The following is a 26,523-nucleotide window of genomic DNA, read 5'->3' as shown; positions in this document are numbered from 1 at the left end:
CCTGTAGCTGCAGGCAGTTTATGGAGTATGAACTGCAGCAGGATTCAATGCATTATGTATGGCTCAGCCCTCTGGAATTGCACATGCATGTAAGTTATGCCTGTAGGAAAACAGTAATTTAAAACCTCCTTCTTCCCCACCTCTTGGACCTGACTTGTGTTAAATATTAACAAACATGGTTCATCAATTCCCTGGTTCACTTGGCTTCTTTTAACAACAGATGTTATTACAACAACTCTGCCTGCCTCCCTGCTCCTGTCAGCACATCTGATGGTGAAACCCAAGAGTCTGCAGCTGTAACTCAGCCTGCAGAGTCCGGCTGCTGCCCCAGCCCTGTGGCCACCCCTAACTCTCTCCCTAGGACCACCAATGCCTCACAGCCTTGGTGCCTGTAACTAGCTTGTGCTGGGAGGCACTGGTTGCAGAGAGGCTTTGGTTAAAGGAGGCAGAGAAAAGGTGTGAGGGAGCCCACAGGAGGGAGAGTCCTGCTGTCAGAGGAGGAGGCACTGAGGATGGCCAGCAACTCCAGTGCACTGCCCCGGGTGACTTTCCAGACGCCAGAGAAACCTGGGGAGGAATCATCACACAGGAAACTGGGCAAGCTGACCATTAAGTACAACCGCAAAGACCTACAGCGCTGGCTAGACCTGGAGGAATGGATCAACACCCAGCTGCAGGAGCTCTACCAATGCCGGGTGAGTAGCTTGCTTGCTCTGCTTCACTGGAAACAGTTCCTTGTCTTTAGCTTCCAGCAGGTATCTCCATGCCCCCTCTGCAGCACTCTGACTGGTATGTCAGCAGGCAGGGAAGCTTGCATTGATGCAATCCAACTGGCTTTGAACTGCCTGGAGCTGCACCCACTGGGGGGGTGTAGCTATTGCTCAGCATGAGTAGCACAACCTAGAGAGATGTATAAACCCACGATGATTCCTGTTGCTGAACTCCATGTGATGAGTGGCTTTGTGGTGAGCAGTATCCAGGCTAGCTGGGTTAGAGTGATCAGTGTATCCCTGTTCTTTTTGGACACAACAGTGAGGCTCTACCTGCTGTTTGAATGAGACATTTTGGAATGTACTGTATTTGTAACTTCAGAGTCTGCACACACTACTGGCAACAGGGAAGAGTGGGAAAAAAACTCTTTGCTCAAATGTAGAGATCTTATGCCTCCATCTTCACCCATCCCCAGAGCTGTCTCCCTTGTCTGAGCTTTCCTTTGCACCAGGAACTGTCCCTCCCAAATTCTTCTAGCCTGACTGAGAGCTGTCCCAGTAGGAAAGATCCAGGAGTGCCTACAGCACCTGGATGCTGCAGGTCTTTACTTCAGCTGTTGCATTTTTTCACTGGGTTAGTGACATTCAAGTTCCAGCACTGCCAGGGTATATTGAAATTTTAATGCTGTACTATCACTTCTATTCATATATTGTCCTTAGATGCATGACAGGTATGCTGGGTGCTTTCAGAAGCAATAGTGTTCTTCTGTGTTTGAGATAATCCTTTGGAGTGTGGTACAGTAAAAGATGAAAGGCTTTCCCTCATTGTGCACCATGATCTTAAATACATTTAAATAGCTTGATTAAGGATTTTGCTTTTCTCTCTAGGGCAGTGGCTGATACAGTAAGAGAACACATCTTTCTTGACTCACAGAGAATCTCTGTCTTCAACAGATGACACAGATGGGTTTAACAAATTGTGTAAAACTGCTTATTTATGTCCTGGATGGGGATGGACTAAATGAACTGCCAGGCCCTTTCTGTCTTATATTCTGTATTTGCACCCCAGTGCAGCGTTAAGCACACTTTTGAGATACAAGGAAATAAGAGCTGATGATTATTTAGAGCCTTCCGCTCTGAGCATCAGCAGTTTCAAATTGCAATCAACAGTGGACATGGCAGAACCGGCTACAAATGGTGGGTTTTGTGCTACTTGCCATGATGGTACAGAGAAATTTCTGCCTGCCCAGGCTGATTTTCTGGGCCTGAGAGCTATAGAATAATGTCACCTTCACAGCTGAAGACCCAGACTTCAGGAGTTGCTTCTAAGCCTGTCCTTATTGTTGTTGCTGTTGCTTTTATTATTATAATCATTATAATAATAATTTTCTGTGTGACTTCCTGTGTGACTGTGTATTTGATATTTATGTGGGAATGTGCCAGATTCTCATGCCATATTGGGAGACAAAATACTTCTGTTTTAATTTATGCCTTATGCAAAGAACAGGCAGAAAACAAATATGGAGAAAAAGGTCCTTTCTTCTTCTGCAAATGCATGGCTCCTCTGAAAATGAGTATATTACTGCTTCTGTTCTGTTAACTAGCTGTTTTAGATTTCCCAAACATAGCTTGCTCAGTAAAAATGACTAATCTCTTCAAGTTAGTTATGAATTTCCAGTTGTTTTCTATAGTTTATTAAAATGATAGTAAGAAATTCTCAGCTGTATCTTAGGCCTCTTGATAATGCATTATGAAACATTCTACAGTGCACATGGGAGCAGAAGTTATCAGCAGACCCAGTCAGACAGGCAAAACTCAGTGTGTCTGCAAAGTGCTAACGTGGTAGTCCTGTTGAGTGAAGGCTGTTCAGAAGAGTGGCAGTGACAATATTGCTTCCCAACCATCCTGCACTGGCATTTGAGGGACTGTCCCTGGAGTTGGTAGCTCAATTCAGAGTCCTTTTCCTGACTGTTGAGGTTTGCTAGAGATAAGCAAGGAGAATGGCTGCTGCTTTGAGTAACAGAACATCTTGCCCTTTGGAGAATTACTGCAGTTTTAAAGAGTTACATTTTTGTCACTTTTTTTTCTGAGACAGACAAAAAGCACTTGCTAGGACCAGTAACATGACCCAAGATGGGTCCTCCATGTGCTACACTTACTTGCTGAAGTGTACAGAGATAGACCTTTACACTTGCAAAGGTGTCAGAAAAACAAGTCAGTTTATGTTCGGTCCAGTTTTCCAGAGAATGAAGAGCTGTTTACTGTCATCAGAGTAGCTGCCCAAAGGGGATTCTTTTTCCCTACTGCAAAATCCCAGCAGGCACAAGTGAGAAACCCAGCCATGCCCTTACAGGAACAGATTGCCAGTGGATTGCCCTTGCTAGCATCTCTTCAGCACAAGAGATTTCCCTGCTTCCTGATGCATTCAGGCCAGCATAAGAGATTTGCTACAAGGAACTACATAACATAATGCTGTGCCAGGTCAGAGATCCTGTTAACAGGATCTCTTCAAATACATACATGTGCCACAGTAAATTACTTGTAATCACAGAGATGTCCAGCAGGTCATCCTGCTCTCCTCTGTGCATTGTGACAAGACTATTTAGTTGCCCTGCTTCTTTGGGCTTCCTTGTATCCATCAACTTCCATTACAATTGTCTCTGTTACCTCTTACTTTACTCCACCTGCCCTTGGCAGTGCACAGTTCCTGGGTGTTTTCCAGAGATTCAAATGACAGCAAGGTTAGATCAAACATCACCTCCTGATGCAGGGAATGCTATGATGTTTACTGTCACGAGGCTTTTTAGCAAAACTAAGACTCATTTTTGAGATGATTCCTTGCATATGGAATCCAGAAGAACATCCACACTAGGACTAAAAGCCACAGGGATTTCCTACCCTATCTCGCCCTCCCAGCCTACTTAGCTTCTTAACCAGAGACAAAGTCAGACTGGATCAACACCTGTTTTCTAAAAAGTCACATGAAAAATATTACTTTTAAGAAGAAATACTGTGTGGGTCACAGTACAATATATTTAACTCTGGTTTATTATTTATTCTTAAGTTAGCTGTGTATCAAAGCTAAACAAGGGCTTTCTACTTCCTCTCTGGCTTAGTATCAGTGACTGCCCGGGAAAAGTTTCTTTTTTTCCTGTAAGTATTGTCTTTAATGTTCAATGTTTTACAAACACATCCATAAATGCCATAACCTGGCAATCAGGAACTGTGCTGTTCACCCAGTACCCTTATTCTACTGATTACTATGCCAAAATATCACTAGTGTTGTGTTGTGAAAGATTAATTTTGCAAATACACTGGAAAAACACAGGCTGCTTTCCTTGCAGAGATTTGTGAAGCTAAAATGTGTCTGTGATCAAGTGTACAAATGTTTCCAACTAACACCCCCATGCAGTACAAGATTATCACTCCAGTCACCAAAACTTGGAGTCCCTCTTACATTAAAGAAGACTATTCTATCCCTCTCATATCTATTAGAGAAAGCTGGCAAAATATTGTTAGGTCTTTCAACAGCATAATTTTCTCTCCATTACTGCCAAAAGCCTTAGATACAAAGTAGATGAGTGTAATTAGCATAAAACCCTAAAATCTCCCTCTATTATTTATGCCTTGCTAAGATTAAGCCTGTTGGAGTTCTGTTTGGTGAACTCCTCATAGAGGAAGGGTGCCACAGGCTGGTATATGTGGCACGGCAGTTTGACATCTTTGAAATGGTCTTCCAATGGTGGGTGATGATCCCTGAGCCATGTAGTGTTTGGAAAAGATGAAGAATGTGTACATCAGGATGTGTGGCTGTAGCAGACACTACCAAGGGGCTGGAATCCATGCCCTCATTACAAGAACATCCCTTTTTTGAGATGATTTATATCTTGACCTCAGCTTTGCTGCATAGTTTTATTGTAACTCAGCTGCTTAGTTCTTTAAAGATGGCCTCTAGAGTTCTTAGAAGTTTGACGGTTAATTAACTCTGGTGGTTTTTTTCCCTTTTAGCTAAGGGAGGAAACAGAGGCAGCAGCTCCTGAACCACAAATTGATCTTGAAGATCTCCTGGAGGTCCCTAATGAAGAACAGAAGATAAAACTACAGGTCAGATAGAGGGACTTGGTGATTTTAAGTTAGTGAACTTCTCTTCATAAAGACTAGTGGCATGTGGGGTAGAGAATAAGTATTTGTAGTGTTGCATGATGCTTTCTTGTGCCTTCCTCTTTGTAGGGAGGGGAGAACTAGAACAACCCATAAAATACTAAAATGATGACTCCTTGTTTTTTTAGGAAATCCTCCATGAGTGCTCCAGCCCCACAGAGGTGAGTGAAGCACCATAGAAATATAGAAATTTACATGTATACATGTTATACTATTCTGTTACACTGTCTCTGCTGCTACTTGGCCGAGTAGCCAAGACACTACTGTGCTGCAGATTTGTTTAATCATAATGGGAGGTGTTTGCCACTTTATTCTGTGATTGTAAAATTACATATAAATGCACATGAATGAGCTGAAGGCAGAGCACTACAGCAAATAAGGAATTATGCTTTACAATCAGAGGAAGTTCTTTCCATGTTTTGGATATCCTAAGCTGGTCAGTCTGAGCTGCTGTTTGATCCTCGGTGTAGAAAAGCCATAGAAAATGACATAACTCACATAACTATTAACATCAGTTAATAGTTTTTACACTATTAACTGAATGCATTCTTAGCTTAAAACACTCTAGGGTTATGAGTGACAAGGATGTAGAATGGCCCTTAGGTTGGACTGGGCAGATAACTGCTGAGCAGGGGCCATGTAGGTTAATTTTACTCATGGATTTTTTCCCTTACATAACTTTGCAAGATTTTACTTTGAATTAGACAGTTAAATCCCACAATGTCCAGACAACTGGAGGCAATACTGTGTGCATGCACCACACAGGGCTTGCCTTTGCTGCACTGCACACCTGTGCAAAATGTGGTTCCCATCACTGCTTCAGCCCCATGCACCGCATGTGAACATTCTGCTTGCACATCATCCATCAGACTCCACGTGTTGTCGAGCTGGTGTGGCTGTGCAGTGCTGAACATACAGAAAATGAGATGAATGCATGACTGAAATTCATACACCAAATCAATATTAGTATCACTGAAATTAAACTGGGCTGTAGCAATTATCACAGATACTCTCCTAGCAGGGGTTTCAGCAAAGCTGGCAATATGAAATAGTTTTCAGAGTGTCTGAATGTCAGATCTGAGGCAAGAAGCTCACATTCCCAGAGCGGTAACTGAAGAGAGTTTGCTCTGCTAGGTCAGAAGCCATGAAAGTGTCTTGTGGACAGCACAGTACGACAGTTGAATACAGATACTGCTGCCCCGTTGGCAAAAACACATACTTTCACCCTGGGGATCTTGAATCCAGTCCCCTTGAAAGATCTCAGCAGTTTAACTGCAGAAGGCAGACAAGAAACTGAAAGGGCTGACTGAAAAGAAAGGTATGATCCTAGGCATTTACTTCCAGAGCATGTTATGGCAACCTCTGATCACCCAAGTGAGGGTGCTGGGATTCCACACAGCACAAATGGTAACAAGCTGCAGTATTTCCAGTGACCATGCCTAATTACAATAACATGTAGTGATGTCTTTGGGTAAGAAAGGCTGCATACCGCTTTATGGTGGTGTTACTTGCCATGCAGAGGGTAAAGTCTGCACATTGCCTTCTGCTTGGAATAACCAGATAGGTCAGTTTAGTTCATAGTCCTTGGCTGTGTCAGCAAAGTAGTCAGGGTTTGTCTCCATTAACTTCTCGTCTATCTGCTCTGCCTGTCCTCAACCCCTGCTCAACATTATCATTAGTCCTACATGTTTTGCTCCACCTCTTCTCTGCCAGCCACTTCCTTGTAGAACTGGCACAGCTCCAGGATGGTTTGCAATTCACAACATGGAGCTCTACTGGTTCAACAAGAGGGACAGCTTGCTTTGCCCTAGTTTGGGAGGGCAGCAGAAGTGGGCAGGAGGTTATGGTGGCAACAGGAAGCAGTGGAACCTAAAAGAGAACAACAGCATCCTGAGGTCATCTTATGGTGGGAAAAGCAGGTATCTGGGATAAAGAGGGTCAGGCTAGCTCCTGAGGAGAAAGTAAACATGGCTGTTCCAAAGGGAGACAGGGAAAGGGGAGGAGCTTTCAGACCCTTCTTATCCATCACAAGGTCTCCTTTCCTAAGCTAAAAGATTTGCCCAATATATGTCAAAATTGTGGTTTCTGCTCAATGTAAGGGTGAATGTGTGAATGATGGAAACGCCACAGTATGCTTTGGGCTGGTGAGTGCTGGAATTAATACGACATCCTTCAACCAACTCTTATTGTAGGACTTCATCACAGAATTGCTCAGTCGATTGAGAGGTCTCCGAAGAGTCACCAATCCTCAGAAGAAATGACCTTGCTCACAAGGAAAACCCTGCTTTGGTTACAAGGAAACATGTATCTTCCTGACAAAAACCAGGATCAGCAACAGAACTTCTGAGTATGTTTAGGACTTATTATTATTGAGAAACTTCACCCAGTTTGTGAACTTTGTACCAGTGGTTTGAAGTCTCCACTCCTTCACACATCGGAGGGAGCTAGATTGTACATTTTCCTGATTCTTAAAGAGTGTGTTAACCTGAGGAACCGGACAAGATGTCCCTCCTTTAGATTCTTCTAGGAATTTCCATGCTGGCCAAGGAGCAGTGAATATAATTCTCAGGAGCTCATCAAGACTTCTGTTTTTCATCCACTGCAAGGAAAATAAGGCACTGGTTATCACTCATTCATCAACATGGAAAATCAGCCAGTGTTAAGCTGCACCTCATTTCAGTCTGGCTTAAACCCCACTGTGATCTCCTGCCTGTTACTGCTGTACCTGACTCTACAGCATTGCACATACTTTGTAAGTCTTACTAAGCCTCTGTTATTTATGAAGGTTGGACAGAAAATATATGATAGTTTGGCTGCACCTGGTCTACTTAAGGAGAAATTTGTGAAACAGCTGCTACAGCTAATGGCTATTTTTTTTTTCCATTTTGCAGAATTTAAGACTTAAAACTTAGAAGCCTTCCTAAAGGAACAAGGTCTGGGAATGATTTTTCTCCTAGTTCAAAAAGATGTTGGAAAAATACTTATTTTATATTAAAACAGAGAAAACCAGCCATGCACTGCTTGATTTTGCTCTCTCTTTAGATTCTAAAGAAAAACCGAAGTAAAAAATACCTGCTCCCAACTTCCCTTCAGGGAGCATCTTGGAGCGAGTCTTTTGCAGACAGGTAGGTCTCACAAATGAGCAGGGAAGTAGGACACAGTACCTTGCTGCACAAACTCTTCTGGCTACAACTAGTATTTGCCTGGAAAAACACAGAGGAAAATACATCCAGCCTCTCAGCAAGTCAGTAACTTGACACATGGACTAGGAAATAAGACAGCAAATGGAAGCTGATTGCTTAGGCAGAGCACTCTCACATTATGCCCTATCCCTATGTTGCTACCTGCTACGCAAACACAAGAGATGAGTCTGAGTCACATCCAGAGGAGCTCCTAAAGAGCACAACATTCAAGGCCAACTTTTGAGTAATCTCTTGTCTGTTTGATGAGCCAGGCAGAAGGAACCAACTATGCAACCAGAGGGGCATGCAGGTTAGCTAACAAAGACAAACAAGGATTCTTGGGCTGGAGCAATAATATCTTAAATGCATTCGTCTTTCCATCTTTATCAGTAGCAGTGTGATGACTATTATCTTGTTCTTCCCTCCTATTTTCCAGCTGTCAGTGAACAAACTGTAGGTTGTGTCCTCTAAGAAGACAAAATCCAAGCTGCAGTAACAACTGTGATATAAGGGCCTGCTTCCTTTCACATGCTTTTCTTGTATCTGACTGGAAGTTCGCAAGCCATGGACCTCATGTCTTGTTCTGAGGCTGCTCCAAGATGTTCTAAGCCTCACCCACTAGGCTGGAGAAATGGTCTTTCTTTATCAGGTCCAGTATATATCTTTGGTAGCCCTGGGAACATGCCAATTTTGGCCTAATAAGGGGCTAGTGAGACATGCCTACCCTCATGAAATCTCAACTTAATCAGTAAAATAACAACAAAAATCCAGACCTGCAATGGTTGCAGATCTGGCTTATGGATGACACCTGCTAAGACTCATGTAACACACACCTGGAGAAAGGAGAGCAGCATATTGACAAAAAGCTCTGAGCACTGGTAAAAAAAGACTAGGATCAAACAGAAGTTCAGGTGGAAGAGCGAGGTGGACAGGACATGAGGAGAGTGTCCTAAACTAGAGATGCAATTAGTTACAGCACAGCAGTATAGGAGTTCAGATTACTTATATACCCCACTAACAGGCTTTGTTTTATTCTGCTGAGTTGCAACAGCACAAAGACATGACATGCCTCTCCTCTGGCCCAAGAGAAATAGTTTCTTCCCCCTGGGAACTGTTCTGTATTTCCTCAATATGGAGTGAGGCAAAAAGAATTTTTGTCTGCGCTTTAAGGTAGACATTGTTAAAATCAAAGACAAAGCAGGTTCTGAAAACTCTGCTTGACCAAAGTTGTCTTTATGCTTATTCTGCAAGTATCAGGAAAAGAGTAAGCTGCAGACCCTATCATGTGCAGTTGGTTCTGATACATAAGGAATTCTGATACATAATGATACCTGAGAGCACTTCAGCTGAGCACACTGAGATCAGGGGAGAAAGGCAATATGTGGCCAGTGGTAGGTGGTTTCTCAGCTCACTGGTGCAAAAGAAAAAGCAATGTAATGCAATCAGAGTAACTTCTTTTTTGTTTCATTCTTAAACAGTAGTAAATCACACTTGGTTTGGTTTACGTTTTAGTTGTTCTCACACTAGACCACAAGGATAGATTAAAATCAATGCTTGAAAAATTTTTGTTACAAACATCTTCCAGTTAACTTTGTTGTTTCTCAGCACCACCACTAGCATAAGCATGTAGATTGTATCTAAGAACGTTGCTTGAAAGAACTTTGCCCTGTTGATTATACCAAGATAACCCAATGTATGAAAGTTCATGAGCTTTTCTAATTTGAATTCTTGTTGGAGTGGAGCCCACATTTGATAATTCACATACAAAACATTTTGAGAGGGAAAGAAAATCCCTCATGACTTGCTACAAAGACAAGAGCAAACAAGTTGAATCTCTTTCTGGAAGATGCCAAGCTGTCTTCTGTCCTTGAACAGCTATGACTGAAGTTGATCTGGCCTGTCAGGAATTGACTGATTACCAGTGTCTTTGTTTACCAGCACCTTTTCAAAGACAAGGACAGGGAGTAAGTAACACAGCTAACAGTGCACTGCCCACTTAAAGGTCATGCCAGCATTCCTCTTTCACAACACAGATTCAACTAGGTGTGCTTCCTGCAGACAGCCATCTGGATACCCCGCTGCCCCTCCTACATGGAGTTCACTGAGGCAACAGCTACAGTGGGAATGGCTTTTCAGGGGAAAGTGATTGGGCTACTACTAAAATGCCCCATTACATGCAGAAAGTGCAGCAGCCACAAAAATGTCCATTAGTGGTGCAGGGAAAACAGTAGCTTGTGTCTGCATGACTTGAAGATAGTCTTCCATATATGACTAAGTTCTATTTCAGGTAATGGGTTGGGTGCATTTCTGGATTCCTTGGGATGGCCCCACAGAAACCAATTTGGGAATCTAAATAAACTGCTTCCGGCTGCAACCTGCTCCATTACTACTGATGTGAACAGGGCAGGGCTTACAAGACAAAGGCTGCCTAACTGCAAGGGAGCTTAAAGTTTTGTTGTGGCTGATGAAGCATTCAAAATGTTGCAAGTATCATACCAGCTTATACTAAGACATTGAAAAAAACAGCAGCTGTAAATCAAAAACAAAATTGCTACTAACTGCTTGGGGAAGACACAGGCTGAAGCCCAAAGCAGTGGGTCAATTTAGGAGAGAAATAAGAACAGAGAGGTGCACCTTCCCCTGTATACATAAAACATGAGAGCTTTAACCTCAGATAGAACTGGGCTGTCTTACTATCAACTAATTATCCATGTCAAATAGCAGCGAAAAAGTGTCACTCCTATGCTAATAATAAATAAAGAACAGCGTTTTGGTTTTGATTTTTAAGACTGCAAGCTCCTCAGGGCTTACTTAAATAACTTAAATTTTGTGTGTCACAGGGTTAATTGTGAGCTCTTGGATCAGAGCAACTCAAGTAATTTTCCCATCTACCTGTCCCAAGGAGACAGGCACTGGTGAAGCAAGGGCTGCCAGGAGAAAGATCCTCCACAGAAGTCAAGTTTTGCCATCCCTTCCTAAGAAAAGTTTCAAAGGCACTACTGGATATGCTTGCCATTTTTAGTATGTTAACCTAAAGTATTACTATTCTACATTGTTTGAATCTGTTTTTTTTTTAAGAGTCTGATCCAGAGCAACACATTAGCAGAAACACACCTTCAACAGTGGTTTAATTCATTTGCTGTCCTCTGACCAGAGGTGCAGGTAAACACTGTTTCATCACTTCACCTCGGAGGCACTGACCTTAAGCACGGGGGCAAGGCAGACAGCTGGGAGTGGCAGTGTCAAACCAGACAGGCAAGATTCATTGGAAATTCCCTGTCAAAGGCAAATCCTTTATTTTCTTGCAATTGGAATTTGTCAGCCTTAGAGAGCTCTCTCAGAAGTCACATTATTTGGAAAGAGCTCATCGTGATGGAATAATAGAGCATGTTCACAGCCAATTTACTTGGGTATTTGAAGCAATTCTGGGTGTTCTGGGCATTGGCAAGTTCCACTTGCATCTGGATTGTCTCCCGAGAGAGATATGGAGAGGTATGCAACTGAGCTTCTCTCCTAACCAGATGAAGAGCATCACACAGGTAACATTTTTATCTTACCAGGTGACCAAATAATAAACAAAGTCAAATCCTGCTTTCAGACTTCTACACAACACTTTCTAACATGTTGCTCTTACAGATGACATGACCTTGGCACAGCCACAGCAGGCACAGCCACTGCAGGCCACAACACTGTATCAGTAGCAGATGACCTTTTCAAAGGATCCTTCTTTTCATGTCAGTGAGCAACACTGCCCTGCATCCTTTCCAGACACTCCACAGAAACATTTTGATGACTTCACTATTCTTCATTTCTTTCCCTAAGCTGCTTGACACTAGGACTAACATACCATTATAAGAAACCAACACTTTGTTAAGGGCTATCAGGCATTTTCAGGAGAGACTTTAACCACAGGCCTCTGTAAATAATTTTTATTATGCTTTGCAAGTTCCCATCACACACGTGATCACAATGCAGACATTTTTCACAGTGCAAAGTGCTTTGCTGCCTGTTGAACCAGTGTATAAGCTGTTAGTAAAAGCAGGAAGTTATTTATCAGCCAGTCAGTACTGCCTTAAACACACATCTTTCCTGCTACCCACATTGTTTTATCATCTGTATTTATGGACTTGTATCCACCTCCTCATATCAAGTCCTCATTTATCCCCAAGCATGCACAGCAAACCCTGCACTTCTCAGGTGTATTTGTGAAGACCAAGTCACATGCCCTGCAAGCCTCTCTCAAATTACAGCACATTCTGTAACTGTCCAAAACATCACCCGTTCTGGCTGCAAATCCACTTAGATTCTTCCCATCTGGCTGGCTCCTCTGTTTTCCCATTCTCCAGCTCCTCTTCTGCCCATAAGTGTGGTCACTTCTGTTTGCAAGGAAGATGATAGCGGGAGGTCTGGTGGTCCTTCAGGTCAAACTCCTCATGGCCTTCCCTAAGAAGCAAATACAAAGTGTAGTCAGAAGCAAATACCCAGGCCAGGAACTCACCCTTAGCCACTGCACAAGATATCTCCCAGCAGCCCTTAACCAGAAACTTATCCCAAGGACTGTGAAGACCTGACTGGCAGCCACATGGACTAACTAAAGATATTTGCTTGTAACAGAAATTTCTGAGGTGCTGTATGGAAAGGTATGCTCATCCTTGTCAGCTGGATTTGAAAATGACAACAGGTCCTTCTGTTTCTTTCCCTCTTGAAGAGATTCACGTAACTCATGGCTCATTTTCAGCACTGTGTCTGTGATTCCAGGGACATTAGCAACTGTGACAACAGACAAAATTAAAGTCTCCCCCAGAAAACTCTGGAAAATAACTGAAAATAATGCAGTGTATCAGCAGCTCTCTTAAGCATGCACAGGAGCAGGCAGTGTTGAGTAAGATACAAGCCTGCATTCACAGTGTGTGGATGATACACTCACCTGCCAGACTGTTAAATCTGCTTTTACTGATGTTTGCTGTCAGATCTTTTGTTCATAAGCTTTGTTTTTAACAATCTAACACTGCCAGTCATATGTTTTCTGAACATTTTCATATGGATTTCCCCCACTGCATTTGCATTTCCCTACAAATACATTTGCAGGAAATGAAAGAATATGCACAAAAAGCATCTCTTATTATCCCAGCCTGCTGTCTTAATGTCATCCAGCACTAATCTGAGAACCCAGCCTGCTACCCAATACTTCTGAGGTATGAAAAAAAAGAAGTCATACAACTTGTCAGGAATAACTTTTTATTTAAATGAATTAACCCTCCAAATCTGAGATATGAAAATTTTGTCAAAAATCAAGCCACGCATGTTTAAGAACAAAGACAACAGCTGCTGCAAGTCTTTCACCAGCCTGACTGGTGAAAAAAGGCTCACACATACATATTTCAACAAAGAATTTTTTAATATGGTTTAGGATTGCAAAGTCTCAACCTAAGAAAACCTTCAGGAATTCATACCATCTGATCTTCCCCTTTAAGGGAATCCAGCCTAGGTCATCCATCAATGGCATTAACAAGCCATAGGAGTCACTGAACAATGGCCTCATTTATCCCATCCCACGTAATGCAGCATTATCAGCTGCTCCAGAGAACACTCAGACAATGTGCCCAAACATTCACCCAAGCATTTCTGCCTAGGACCAGTTTAGTCCCTGAAGCCTGGGACAACTACTGATCTCACAAAGTATTTCTCTAACAACTAGCATTCAGCTCAAATCTGGATTCCTCAAATCTTGCCTCCTACTGCCTGTTTTTCTGCCTAATGACAAAAACATACAAAGGGGGCCAAGCTTACCTCTGACCACCTCTCAGACCCAGAGGAATTGCATGACTCACCAAAAACAGCGCTGACAGTAGAGGTCCCCGTCACAGCCATGGCAGCGCAAAGTGGCATCTTCGTTACAGATGCAGCACCAGGGTAACTCATCCTCATCACTATCATCTGCCCTTGCAAGAGCTGTGGTGGCTGGAGTGTGGCTCTAATTCACATAGAAAACAAGAGACAGAGAGTTCAAACCCCAGCATGGACAATAAAGGACCTTAACTGTAACACATGATGGCCACAGTGACCTGTCCCATAGTCCACAGTTTCCTCTCTGTTGATCCTAAGTCTGTGAGATGAACTTGCCCAGAGTGCAGGGACAGGCTCCATATACATCTAGATTATTAAATAAAAATCCAAGGTACTTTCTAGAATTTGGGTTAAAATCTATGTTGCTTGGAATGTAAACAGGTATTCAGCCTCATTTAGAGTCTACAGGGATATACGCCCACATTGAGTGTGCTGCGTAAAGGGCATAAAGCTCAGATATTCTGGCAGGCACCACAATAATACCATGTGACAACTCCTGCTGCAAAAGCAAGAGATCAAACAGTTTTGCTGAAAGAGGCTATGTGGGAAGGGAAAGGAATGTGGAGGTGGGGGCATTGTTTTCTCCCTGTTGTGGGAAGGAAACTGTGGGACAAAGGAATTGCCAAAAGGCCCCTACTATTCATTCATACCTGAGGCTGGGACAAAAAGATCTGAAATCATAATCTAAATATATCCATACAGCCAACTATGGCCTCCTTTTCCCTTACAGAGAACTCTTGTGGAGCTGAAAACACACTGAGGCATTGTGCCTGGACACTGGCAAAGGCCGCTTCCTGACACAATCTTTTTCTAACACTATCTTTTGCATCAGTAATCCCAGAAATGCAAGGTGTCATACCTGAGATGGATGTTTTTGATAATGTTTACAATGATATAATTTCTTCCACTGGGAGCAGGCCTGACAGGTGCTTGTGAGTCACAGGTGCATTTAATTCTTGTAATATACATTAGAGATTATGTATATATTTCCACAGCAGGCCAGAATCCACTCTAAGCATAGGTTATCCTGCTACTAACTCCTTCCTCTGACATTATATGAGAACACGAACAGTAGAATACTATCTAGAGGTTCTATTCTGCACATGCTGAAAGCACAGGGAAACCTCCCACTTACTCTGGCTCAGATTGTATGGTACCTGTATGGTAGATGGCCTTGTTGATCTTATTATACATATATAATTCTCTGATATCCATATTGTGAGGTGTCTACTAACTTCTCTTGGTTTACACAACTCTGTAACATTCAACTCAAAGCCAGCCTGAAAGGAATTGTATTCCAGGGAACAATTCCTTTTATAATTACAAGGATGATTCACAGCTGAGCTCAGAGCTGGTCATCCTTGCAGAAGCTGTTTGGCTTGTTAGCTCTGGAGAAACTGGTTATTTAATTTTTTTCCTGCATCAAGCCTAGGATACAACAAACTTCTGCTACAGAACTGTACTCTCCTGAGACCCTGGAACATTCCAGATGTCAGTTCAAGAGATCTTGACCATTTCACTGACCTTTTGCTTTGCTTGCTTACACAGGTTCTGTTGTGAGGGTCCTGGATGGGTGGTCTGATCTGGGGGAATGTTGAATCCACTTGCTTCATCCAGGGCTGCTTCCTCTGTGAGCTGGTAACAACACAAAGCAAGAAGTCTCTTGTTTCAAACACAGCTGGGAGCCTCATTCCAGGCCCTAAACCTCCTGCACTCAATGCTCTCATGCAGTAACAGGAGATGACAAGTCTGAATGCAGCTGCTGTTACCCAGACAGATGTAAGCTCACTCTGCACTTGGAACACTGTGTGTGCCTTGTGGACAGTTTGCAGCAGCAGGGGCCTGCAGCTCACACACTCTGCTTTGCAGTGCAGCTAGCAAGCCCTCAGCATCATGCTACTCAAACACATGTGACATATCAGTCAAGCTCAGGTCTGCCTGCAAGATAATTCAGAGACATTTTGGGGAGAAATGTCCATTTTGAGGAGAAAGCTGAGCTACACAGCACACATCTCATCATCCATGTTCTAAGTGGCTGGAAGAAAACAGAACAAGAAGAGAGGAAGTACCAGCAAAGCGTGGTTATACAGGAGACACATGCAGACCACAAGAGACACTAAGCATGAATGAGAAAGACAGTGTGACAGACTAGAAGTATTGTTTTCAACTGCCTGTCAAATAGTTGAATGGGCCATGGGAGCTAGTATTGGAAAAGCACTAGGAAAGTAAGGAAAGAAGCTCTTCTCAGGAACAGATACATAACCTTTGTACGCTCACCAGGTAGCACACACACAAGACAAAACCAAGAGGAAGAACAACAAGGCCACAGCTGCCACTTCCGACCTGTTTCAGCACTCGGCGAATGGCCTCCTCCTCAGCCACTTCCTCATCACTGTCAGGGAGCTTATAGGTTTCCAGTGTAACTGTAGGAGTAAGAAATGTGAGACTGTAACTCACACCTGCCTCAAGCCTTGTGCACACTAATGTACCAGAGACAATTCTTTGTGGTGTGAGCTGGCTGCGGCATTCTGGCTCTGACCTTTTAAGGTACAGGTTCCTCAGAAAGGACATTACTGTTCATTTTTAATACTTGGAAGAGAGATGGAAAAGATCCCCACCAAAACCAGAGTTTTTCTTTTAAAAGTTTTGCTAACCTCACCAGAGCATGCTAGAATTATCCCAAAGAAGGGTGCAAGACAAAGCAGTCTGACCTTACAGCCCTAGCCCTTACCCTCAACTTAGATCTCTCATTATGATTTCATGACAAACCAACCTGTACAACTTTGCAGACAGAACCAAATCTCAGTCTGTTTCTTGCATAACAGAAGAATTAATGGATAAACACTAATAAAAATTTACTCTGTCACAGCAACTCGATTCTTCTCTTGGCACTGTATTCTCATCTGCTACCCACCTTTCTCTGGGTCCTCGCCTTTGAGTGCTGCCAGTCTCTTGGCAACCTGTAGGATCTTTTCCTGCCTAGTGTTCTCTTCCTGCAGCTCAGCAGCAGCTTCTGCCAGAAGTTTATTCTTCTCTTCCTCTAGCTGTTTTGGGTCCAGATTTGCAGGGCAAACACAATCTTCACTTCCCCGATTGAGATCATTCAAACTCTGGCTATTAACAGCTGCAGACAGACACACAGAACACATTGGTGACTCAGCAGCCATGTTCCTTGGGCACAGAAAACATGACAAATAAGGCTATGAGAGTAGCTTGCTGCTCTCCATAAAACTGGGTAACGAGAGGAAGAGACATGCCAGTAGGATCTTCACTGTACATGAAGAGAAGAAAATGAGCTAATCTGTGGCTCACAGTGAGATTACAGAGAAGGCAATGCAGCCAGGAAGATAATGTTATGCTGGATTCTGATGTTTTGTAACAGTGCACAGGTGCATTAGGAGTAGCAACAGCTCCTCTGCTCCTTCCCAGAGAGTAGTCACTCTAGAGAAACAGAATCTGAATAATACAACCCTGACAAGAAGGAACTATCTCCAAGCAAAGACACCAAGACCCAACGTGGAGCCACTCTTGGTCAGTGCAAGGGATTATAAGGGGAAGACATGGACAAACTGGACATTCAGCTCACCTGTTAAGTTACATGGAGAGGCACAAACTCCCTTCTCAGCATAGCACATACATAATTAGACATAAACAGATCTTTAGACGCCAAAATAGATACCTTGAGGCTGAACTCTTGGTCTGTAATGCTCATCAATGGCAACCTCCTCAGACAGTTGAGTTAACAGGTCATCTGTCTGCTGGACCAGACTTCGGGTATCCGGGGCTTGGTGCACCTAAGAAACCAGGAGAGTGTGGGAAAAGGCAAATGAGAGGAAAGCGGCATACTCAATCAAATTTGGCAATCAAGATCACCCTAGAAGGGAGCATTATACAAAGATGCCTCCACTAATATTGAGAATCTCAATTTACAGTTATGTGGTGTAAGATTTGTAAGAGCTTCATTTTCAGAGGTGCTGAATGCCCACAGCTCTAACAGCAGTCACCCAAAGAAGGCAAAGGGGTGCTGAGTGTATAGAAATACGTGCTGCTGGGTCCCAACTCCAGGTCTGCCACTACATCCAGTGTAAACAAAGTGCCACTCTCAACAGTGCCAGCCAGCAGCTCCACAGAGACCTATGATAACAGCTGTGCATGCAGCTGAAAGAACCATAAGGAAATGATATCTTGGGGGACAAGATCATTCCTATAGGCTTTCAAGCCATATATCCAACTAGTTCCTCTGCAAATTCAGACAAATCACACTGGGCTTCCATTTCTGTTAAAATAAACAGGTTTCTGCCCAGCTGGTAAGCAGTAACAACTAGAAGATGTACTTAGAAGTTAGGGCTGATAAGCCTCCAACACAAATAGCTATGAAAAACTATAACTACTCATGTACATAAATGACTTGAGAGTAAAAAAACCTTAGCATCTATTGTTAAAAATATATACATAAACTACATCTGGCATAAAGGAACATGCTGCATTCAAACTGAAGCTTTGAATGGGTAAAGGCTGGTGATTTGCTTCTGGAGCAATGACACAGTCAGGAAACAGAGATTTCTGAAGAAAGCTACCTGGACACAGAAAGGCTGAAGAAGGAAGAATGGTTAGCATGTTGTGACACCAGTTACTGTGTTAGCTCAGAATAAATTGCTGACTAAAGAGCTGAGGGAGCTTACAGGTCTGGGAGCTTGGGAAGGAGGATCTCTACCCTGCAGGACAGCCAACCGGTCCTCCATTTCCTGTGTGGATGGAACAGGTCCTCGGCCGTCCTCCTTCAGGGCTGCCAGCCTAGCTTCAATCTCAGCCTGAGTAGGGATGGACTCTGCAATTCACAATAACCCAAGGGAGGAGATTATTTTGTTACTGAAAATGAAAAGCTACATGGTTTTTTTTCCTTAAAATAGTATTTCCTTCTGGAATCAGACTCTGAACACTTGAGCAAAAACCTCGCCCAGCCCTGACGTGAATAAAGGGTCATACTGCAGTGACTCAGAGACTACCCTGATGCTAACTGCTATCCCTTTCTTCCAAGCCCTGGAAAAGGTTGCCCAGGGAAGTAGCTGAGTTACCATTCTTGGAGGTATCCAAAAGATGTGTAGATGCGGCACTTTGGGATATGGTTTAGTGGTGGACTTGGCAGTGCTGGGTTAATGGTTGGACTTGATGACTCTACAATAACCAGGAAACCACTCTGAAGAATGTTCTTTTTCTTTTAGAGACCACATATAATATTTAAAATAGTTTCTTTTCATGCAAGCACCTCAAAGCAGTCCCAGAACCTGACAGTTGTGGACTGGGATGAAAACTCACAGGAAACCTTCTTCAAAATAGTTTGGCCAAAGACTTTCATTTCCTTCTACTCCAAGTGGGTTTGACGCAGGTTTTTACCCCCAAAAATGGAAAATGAGGAAGTGATTTTACAGATAAGACACTGCTCCAAAACTGAGTAGTAGTTTCAAGAGAAACCCCAAGAAGCAAAATGAAACTGGAACATTGATCTAAAATCATGGTAGGAGCTGGCCATTGTGGCAGCAGACCTTGGATGCTCTGTCCTATTTTAAGCCTCCATCCCCCTAATATCACAGCCACTTAAAGCCCAGCACTTCCCTCTCCCTCCAGGTTCCTTGTTTCCCAAATAGTAGTGTTCCCACCCAAGGTATTTATGGTGTTCTCTAAAACTCACTTGGTTTCCTTTCCTCCCTGAGTCTCTCCAGTCTCTCTGCAATAGCTCTATCCTCTTTTGAGAGCCCCTGGTATCTGCAGCCTGCTCGACCTGGGGGTTTTGCAGCTGCCTTCTGTCTGTCTTTCAGCTGGTTTTGTTTAGCCTCAAAAGCTGCTACACGCCTGTGACAAGGATGGAAAAAATACATGTCAATGAGAACAGGGATTTTAACCTGGAGATAAGAAAACATCCTCTGTGAACCCAAGAGGCTATCTGAAGAATGCCAGTGCAGAACACAAATGAAACTACTCTCTCCAATATCAGCACAATAAAGCACTCTTAAGAGTAAGGGAAACCTTAGCTCACAAGAACACATCTGGCAGCACTTCCCAGCAGACAAGGAACATTTCACCACAAGGTTCCTGTTTCCAAGCCAACTCTGATAATTGCAAGCCACAGATAATTGCAGGCAGGTGGCTGTTCAGGAGTCTATTCAAAAGAGCATAGCCCCCACCCCTCCAAACAAACTAACAGCCTAAACAGCAAAACAAAAAGTCTATCCTTAATCTAACTCTGAACAAGCAAATACCCACACCACAAGCCGAACTTTTGCTGGTATCCACAGGGGAAGAGGAAGCTCTAAAAGGCTTGTCTGCAGTAGAAAGAACTGCTTGGCAAATGCAACTCACTTTTTGTAGTTTTCTGGTGGTGACCATTTTGCTGAACTGCTTTGAGATCCTTCTCTGAAAGACAAAAATTATTTCTCTGAACTCAAGATACTGACAATACTTGACAATACTGACAATTATGTAGTCTCTCATCTCAAGAGGAATCAGTAGGTGTTTCTTGACCTCTTGGTACAGCCCCTTTCTTAACCTCATTAATACTGAGAGGAATCAGCTTATGCAAGGGGTTAGGACAGTATAGTCGTCCAGGACAGCAGGAGCCTTCATCTCTGTCCTTTGGTCCAGTTGTTTTGCATCTGGACAGAATGTGACTTAATACGGTCACCAGTGATCCAAGGAGGTGGGGCTGAAATACCCTTGCCTCCCACAGCCTGCACCTCCCAGTTCACAGGGCAGGCAGGGAATACTTAGGTAAGACTCCCAGGGTAATTAGCTTCCATGCAGCAGGACTCTCTGGAAGGAGCTGGGGCATGCAACAAATACAGAATTATATAACATACAAGTAAAACAAAGTGTTTCAGAAGTTATTATATAACAAGTTACAAAACACTTGAACATTGCACACCTAAAACACGTCTAACTCTTCTACTTTGCTGTGCTCAGGCTGAGGGACTAAAGTAGACACTTATGTAAGTTAGTTAACATATTTTATTTGTTCTTAGAAATCACAGCTAAGGCCCATATAGTAATGACTGAATGCAACATTGTTGGAATGCTTTCCAAAGTTCTAAGGCTTCAATTCTGAAAGCTATTTGCATGCAGAACAACAACATATGGAGCTTACAGCACTGCAGCCTGTGTGTGTTACCTGCAGAACAGGATGCCATCCACAGGCACCTGGACAAGCTCAAGAAGTGGGCCCCTGGGAATCTCATGAGGTGAAATGAGACAAAGTACAAGGTGCTGCACTTGGGCTGGGGCAACTCCTGGTATCAACACAGGCTGGGGCACAAACAGATCAAGAGCAGCCCTGCCAAAAAGGTCCTTGGAGTGCTGGTGAATAGGAGGCTGGACATGACCCATCAATGTGTGCTCCCAGAAAGCCAACTGTGTCCTGGGCTGTATCCAAAGCAGCATGGCCAGCAGGGCAAGGGAGGGGATTCTACCCGTCTCTTCCTCTCTCATGGGACCTCACCAGCAGTGCCACATTTAGCTCTGGGGTCTTCCCAGAAACTTCCAAGAAAGATGGAGAAAGACTTTTTTAGAAGAGCACATAGTGACAGGACAAGGGGGGATGGTTTTAAACTGAAAGACACAGGTTTAGATTAGAAAAAAAATTCTTTACTTGGAGAGTGGTGAACACTGGAACAGGTTGCCCAGAGAAGCTGTGGATGCCCCATCCCTGAAAGTGTTCAAGGTCAGGTGGGATGGAGCTCTGGGCAACCTAGTCTAGTGGAAGGTGTCCCTGCCCACAGCACAGGGGCAGGAAATAGATGATTTTTAAGGTCCCTTCCAACCCAGACCATTCTATGATTCCTAGAGACCATTCTACCTGCTATCCAGCCAGGGAAGATTGTTTTTCTGCTGTAGCTCCCTAGTGCTGATATTAAAATTAAGAGAAAAAAAACCCCAGTTTTCTTAATGGCTTTGAACTTGTGAAGGAAATCAGATAATTTCAAAACTGAAAAGACTGAATACTGTCCTTCACTGTTTTCAGCAGCCTGTGAAGATGAAGACCTTCACTAATGAGGCTCTTCTCCTTTAGACACCTGCAGAACCAGAAAATTCCCCCCTTGCTGGTGAAAATTCCATGCTATAGGAGAAAAGTGAGGAAAAGGAACAAGAGAAATGCAAGAAAAAAAGAAGGACACAGAAGAATTGGTTGACAGAGGAATTCTGGTGTACACCTGTGTTCTTGCGTTGCTTGTTCAAGTCCATAATCCTGCTGCTACTGAATTACGTGATTTGTTTTCAACAGGAAGTTATGATTGCAAATAATTTTTAGTTTTCTTTTAAAAGCAAAAATTTAAGAGATTTTAGGCTACAAAACTTTACGTCTTCAGGCCACACATAGCAGGGATCCCTCAACAAGGAGGATTTGTGTCATTGTTCGCCCACAGAATTAATAACACTTTGAACATCTTATCGTCAGGCTACTCAACTATTCACATCTGAGACGACTGCCAGAACTGTTAAAGTGGTATAGATTTCTGGGCAAAACCACAGCATGGCTTAACCTCAGCAAATCTAGTTAAGCTGTCCACAAGAATTCAGGGTCTATCCATGAAGATTTAAACCTGATACTCTTAAACTATGTCAACCCTTTGTCAACTATAGAGAACTGGCACAAATCCTGATTCCTATTTTAGGACTGCACAGCTCATATAACAAGTTCAGAGATGTCCTGTCTTGAAATTCTGGGGGTACAGGCAGCATCCCTGCACATATGGAAGGCAGAGCTCTCCTGCAGAAATCTGCAACACCACAGGGAATATAAACTGAAGGACAAAAGCAGCAAACTGTCTTTGGGTGAAGAAACACTCCATCTTACCCAGTTAGTTTCCCATAGCACTGCTTGCACACCTTCTGCTGAGTGTTTCCACAGCGGGGAACAACAGCGCTAAAGCTCCGGCAGCCCGAGCAGAAGGAGCGTCCGCAGTTCTTGCAGCCACACTGCAGAGACAGGAGAGAGGGGCAGGACAGGGCTTCACCACCTCGCCACCACACTGCTGCCGCTTGCGGGCACAGTGCCCGTGCCGAGGCACACACAAAATAATGCTGATTTTTGTGTGACAGAACTGTTTCACCAGCTGCTGCTGAAGATATGGAGACTCAAGAACCTTGGAGCACCAGCAGATAACTCATGCTGGGAGCAGAGTCGCCACTTCACCCATAGTTTGGCGAAGTGTGTGTGTGAATTGTCTGAGACCATGACAGAATCCTGGATTAGAGAGATGGCATTCAATGACTTTTTGGTTTTTTGGTCAGTAATTTCTCATATTTGAGGACATATCGGAATTAGGCATTACGAGAGCTCAGTAAGCAAGGACAACAACGCCAGGATGCTGGCCGGGAAGCGTGTCTCGGCGCCGGGCGAAGCAGCCCCCGGTTCCCTTCTCAGACCCTCGCACGGCGGGGGAGGCACTCGCGGGACCGGCCCGTTCCTGACCCCCGCAGCCGGACTTGCCTCTTTCTTGAAGACAGAGAACTTGGACGCGCACCCATAGCACCGGCTATCCATGGCGCTAGCGCCCCAGCCCGCCCTCAGGCACGGCGCTGCACCTCCGCTATCCCAAGCTCCATGGTCTGCCCGGTGCTGCGGCTGCCTCAGGCCCAAGGATCGGCGGCCAGCGGGGCTGTCACAAGCCGGGAGCCGCGGACACCACCCTCCCGTCCCCTCGACACAGAGCTGGCGAAGCACGGCCCTACGGGAGTTGTAGTCCCTTGCTCTTCCCTCACGACCTTCGGACGCCAAGCGGCTCTCCGCAGATAAACTACATTACCCAGAGTGCCACACAGTCCCAGTAGCCGGCCGGCTCGGCTACCATCGCCGCGCGATGCATTGTGGTACGCGCAGTCCCGTGCCCCTGCCCGCCCCCGCCTGAGGCGCCCTGGCTCGGAGGGCATGAGCTGTTCTTGGGTGTTAATAAGACAAGAAAGTGTATTCTCTCAGGCTGACAGTGTTGCGCTCAAGCCACTCTGGGTGGGGTTTTTTTGTCCTAAACCTGCGGTGAGATCCTGGCTCAGAAGAGCAAGAATCAGCTGAACTGCAAAACTCCAACCCATCCTTCTGCCAGTGTTGGTCCGCCTGCCCTCAGGAGTAAGTGTCCTGCAGTGTTTGCAAAAAGAGTCACGGAGTGCAAATGAGTCATCCTGTTAACTGCGTGGGTTTGCAGGTGCCTTGTGCATTCTTTTCAGTTTAATATATAACCCCACGTTGTAAAGACTCACAATTAAATTAGGAAACTCACTCATTTATTCAAGGAAGTAAAATTCATTAATATCTGAATAAAGCTAAATTTAAAGGGAAAAAATGGGGGGTTGTCTCTCAATCTTTCATTTTTGGCATTTGTGTCCTTGTTGGGGTTTTTGTTAGGTTGGGTTTTTTAATGGTAAAAAACATTAGAAAACTTCGTACCTGTTCAGCAATTGTGTTAGAGACCACCCGGACATTCCAGATATTGTAGGTATAAAGCAGGGAATCGGGACAAACTCAAATAAAAGGCTTCATTGTCTTAGCCATTGAGCTGCTCAATGGGAAAACAGGACCAGGAGACTTCAATCTTGATGTTACAGTGCAACCTACCGACTGACAGGTAGAATTCGGAGTGCAGCTCTGGAAGAGAAAATACCAGCAGCAGCCCAAGGGATCCTTCCCAGCCATGGAGGAGTGCGGGGGTATCCCGCTAAGGAAACGGAGCCTCCCTGCTGAGAGCGCGTCATGGAGCTGCACGGAGCTGGGGGCAGCACGGAGCTGGGGGCCGCGACCGGGCCGGGCCGAGAGATGTCTCTCTCTCACCCGTCTGCAGAAGCGGCGCTACACGCTCCCGTTCCCATTCCCGCTCCCTGCAGGTGTCCGCCAGAGGGGGCCCGGCCCCCGCGGTTCTCCAGCTCCCAAGCCGAAGGCCATTTGGCGGCCGAGCAGCAGCAGCTTTCCTTTATTTCTCTTTTTTGCCCGCGGCTCTTTCCCATGGTAAAGCGAACTCGATTATAAAATCTTATGTGACGACTTAGCCTATAAGGTTTTCAATGCCTATTTGAAGTGCAGGAGAGATTAAATGGGTTTTGGTTTGTGTGTCTTCTTGCCAAACTCAGTTGTTGCACAGTAAGTTGCGTATTCTCTGTCCTACAAAGTTATAGCTACTCTGCTCTGGGCAGCTCTCACCTGAAGTGCTGCATCCTGGTCTGCAGTCCTCAGCACAGAAAAGACAAGGACCTGTTGGAGCATATCCAGAAGAGGGACACAAAGATGATTAGGGAGCTGGAGCACCTTTCCTATGAGGACATGCTGAGGGCATTGGGTCAAGCTGAGTCAAGAGATGAGAAGGCTCTGGGAAGACCTTTTTGCAGCCTTTCTTACTTATAGGGGGCTTATATGAGATGGGAGCAAGAATTTTAGCAGGGTCTGTTGGGATAGGACAAGGGACAATGGTTTTACACTAATATAAGGAAAAAAGTTTTTATGCGTGGGTGGTAAGACACTGTAACAGGTTGCCCAGAGAGATGGTGGATATCCCACCTCTGGAAACATTCAAAGTCAGGTGGGATGGGGCTCTGAGCAACTTGGTCTAGTTGAAGATGACTGCTTATTGCAGGGTTTTGGACTAGGTGACCTTTATATGTCCCTTTCAACCAAGCTATTCTGTGATTCAGTAACCGGGGCTGTAGTCATGCAAGCAAGTGTCCTCTCAACCACAGTTATTTGTTTATGTAAGGAAAATGTATTTTAAATTAAACACAGAAATAGACCTATGAGTAGTACATTTTGTGTGCTTCTGTAATGCTTTATTCCAGGCTGTTTTTCTCCTGCAGCAATAATTGACAGATCTCTGTTCTGGTTCTTACAGACTACAAAAGCACAGCACACAAAGGCTCTGATTTGCCTCCCAGGCAGGAACCAGGACAGTCTCAAAGCAGGTAAAAAAGGAATATGTGGGCACAAACACTCTTATTTCTTCCACACACACAGGCTTCTGGAAGTGGGTCTCTCTTTAAAAAGATCTGGTTTTGTATGCAGTTAAGGTAGCACCTGCTTGTGTCATGAGTTATGTACATCTATGGGAATGCATATGTTCCTCACTGCTAGATACCTCTCTGTTTTAGGTTAAATCCTTACATTTTGGATTTCATAAGTGTGTTAAGTGAGTGCTGAACTTTAGTTAGAACTTCTGAAAATCCTCCTATTGTGGTATTTGAATCCTAAACTTTTGACTATACTGTCCCTTGTGTCTACTAGCTGGTTACTCTTCCTCCATATAGTTCAGAATATGAGTGTGTTTATACATGGGTAATGTCCTACTGAAAACCATATTTTAGAGACATATTGCAAGACCAGTATTCTTGTATGTGGCATATTGTTTTTGCAATATGCTGTTGTTCTTTTCCCAAGTATGGGTAAACATCTAAAACATTGCACATCTGTAGAGCTCCGCATCAGACCAAGGGAAGGCAATCTAAGGTAATGCTCAAGTTACAAAGCTGTTCAGCACTGTCTGTTTAAAACAGGGACCTGTTCAACTTCATTATATAATCAGAGTTGTCATGGGGTTGTTACTTTTGCACCTCCATCAAAGTCCTCAGACTCAAAAAGAATTAGCATTTTTTATAGT

At 44.0% G+C, this 26,523-nt stretch overlaps 2 protein-coding genes across 3 annotated transcripts; one reads left to right on the top strand and one right to left on the bottom strand.

Moving 5' to 3' along the window:
• Window positions 1–500: 500 nt before the first annotated feature.
• PPP1R14D (protein phosphatase 1 regulatory inhibitor subunit 14D) lies at window positions 501–7,132 on the top strand. The gene is made up of 4 exons (XM_030949315.1): window positions 501–695; window positions 4,719–4,814; window positions 5,000–5,032; window positions 7,064–7,132. The coding sequence occupies exons 1-4, from the start codon at window positions 513–515 to the stop codon at window positions 7,130–7,132; spliced, it is 381 nt and encodes a 126-aa protein (XP_030805175.1). The 5' UTR covers window positions 501–512.
• Window positions 7,001–23,581, bottom strand: ZFYVE19 (zinc finger FYVE-type containing 19). Of its 2 annotated transcripts, XR_004060762.1 has the most exons (12): window positions 23,382–23,581; window positions 22,746–22,867; window positions 20,258–20,311; window positions 19,590–19,750; window positions 18,583–18,728; window positions 17,580–17,694; window positions 16,815–17,024; window positions 16,244–16,323; window positions 15,425–15,535; window positions 13,885–14,027; window positions 12,332–12,496; window positions 7,001–7,470 (listed from the first exon to the last, which is right to left on the bottom strand). XR_004060762.1 is itself a non-coding variant. In XM_030949314.1 (11 exons), the coding sequence occupies exons 1-11, from the start codon at window positions 23,433–23,435 to the stop codon at window positions 12,424–12,426; spliced, it is 1,269 nt and encodes a 422-aa protein (XP_030805174.1). In that variant the 5' UTR covers window positions 23,436–23,581; the 3' UTR covers window positions 11,970–12,423. The 2 variants fall into 2 exon arrangements, 1 of the variants encoding a protein (XP_030805174.1); XM_030949314.1 differs by lacking the exon at window positions 7,001–7,470 and having other exon boundaries at window positions 11,970–12,496.
• Window positions 23,582–26,523: the final 2,942 nt, after the last annotated feature.

This window comes from Camarhynchus parvulus, chromosome 5 (genome assembly GCF_901933205.1).
Source record: "Camarhynchus parvulus chromosome 5, STF_HiC, whole genome shotgun sequence".
Classification (NCBI taxonomy): domain Eukaryota; kingdom Metazoa; phylum Chordata; class Aves; order Passeriformes; family Thraupidae; genus Camarhynchus; species Camarhynchus parvulus.
This window is presented reverse-complemented; position numbering and strand designations above follow the sequence as displayed.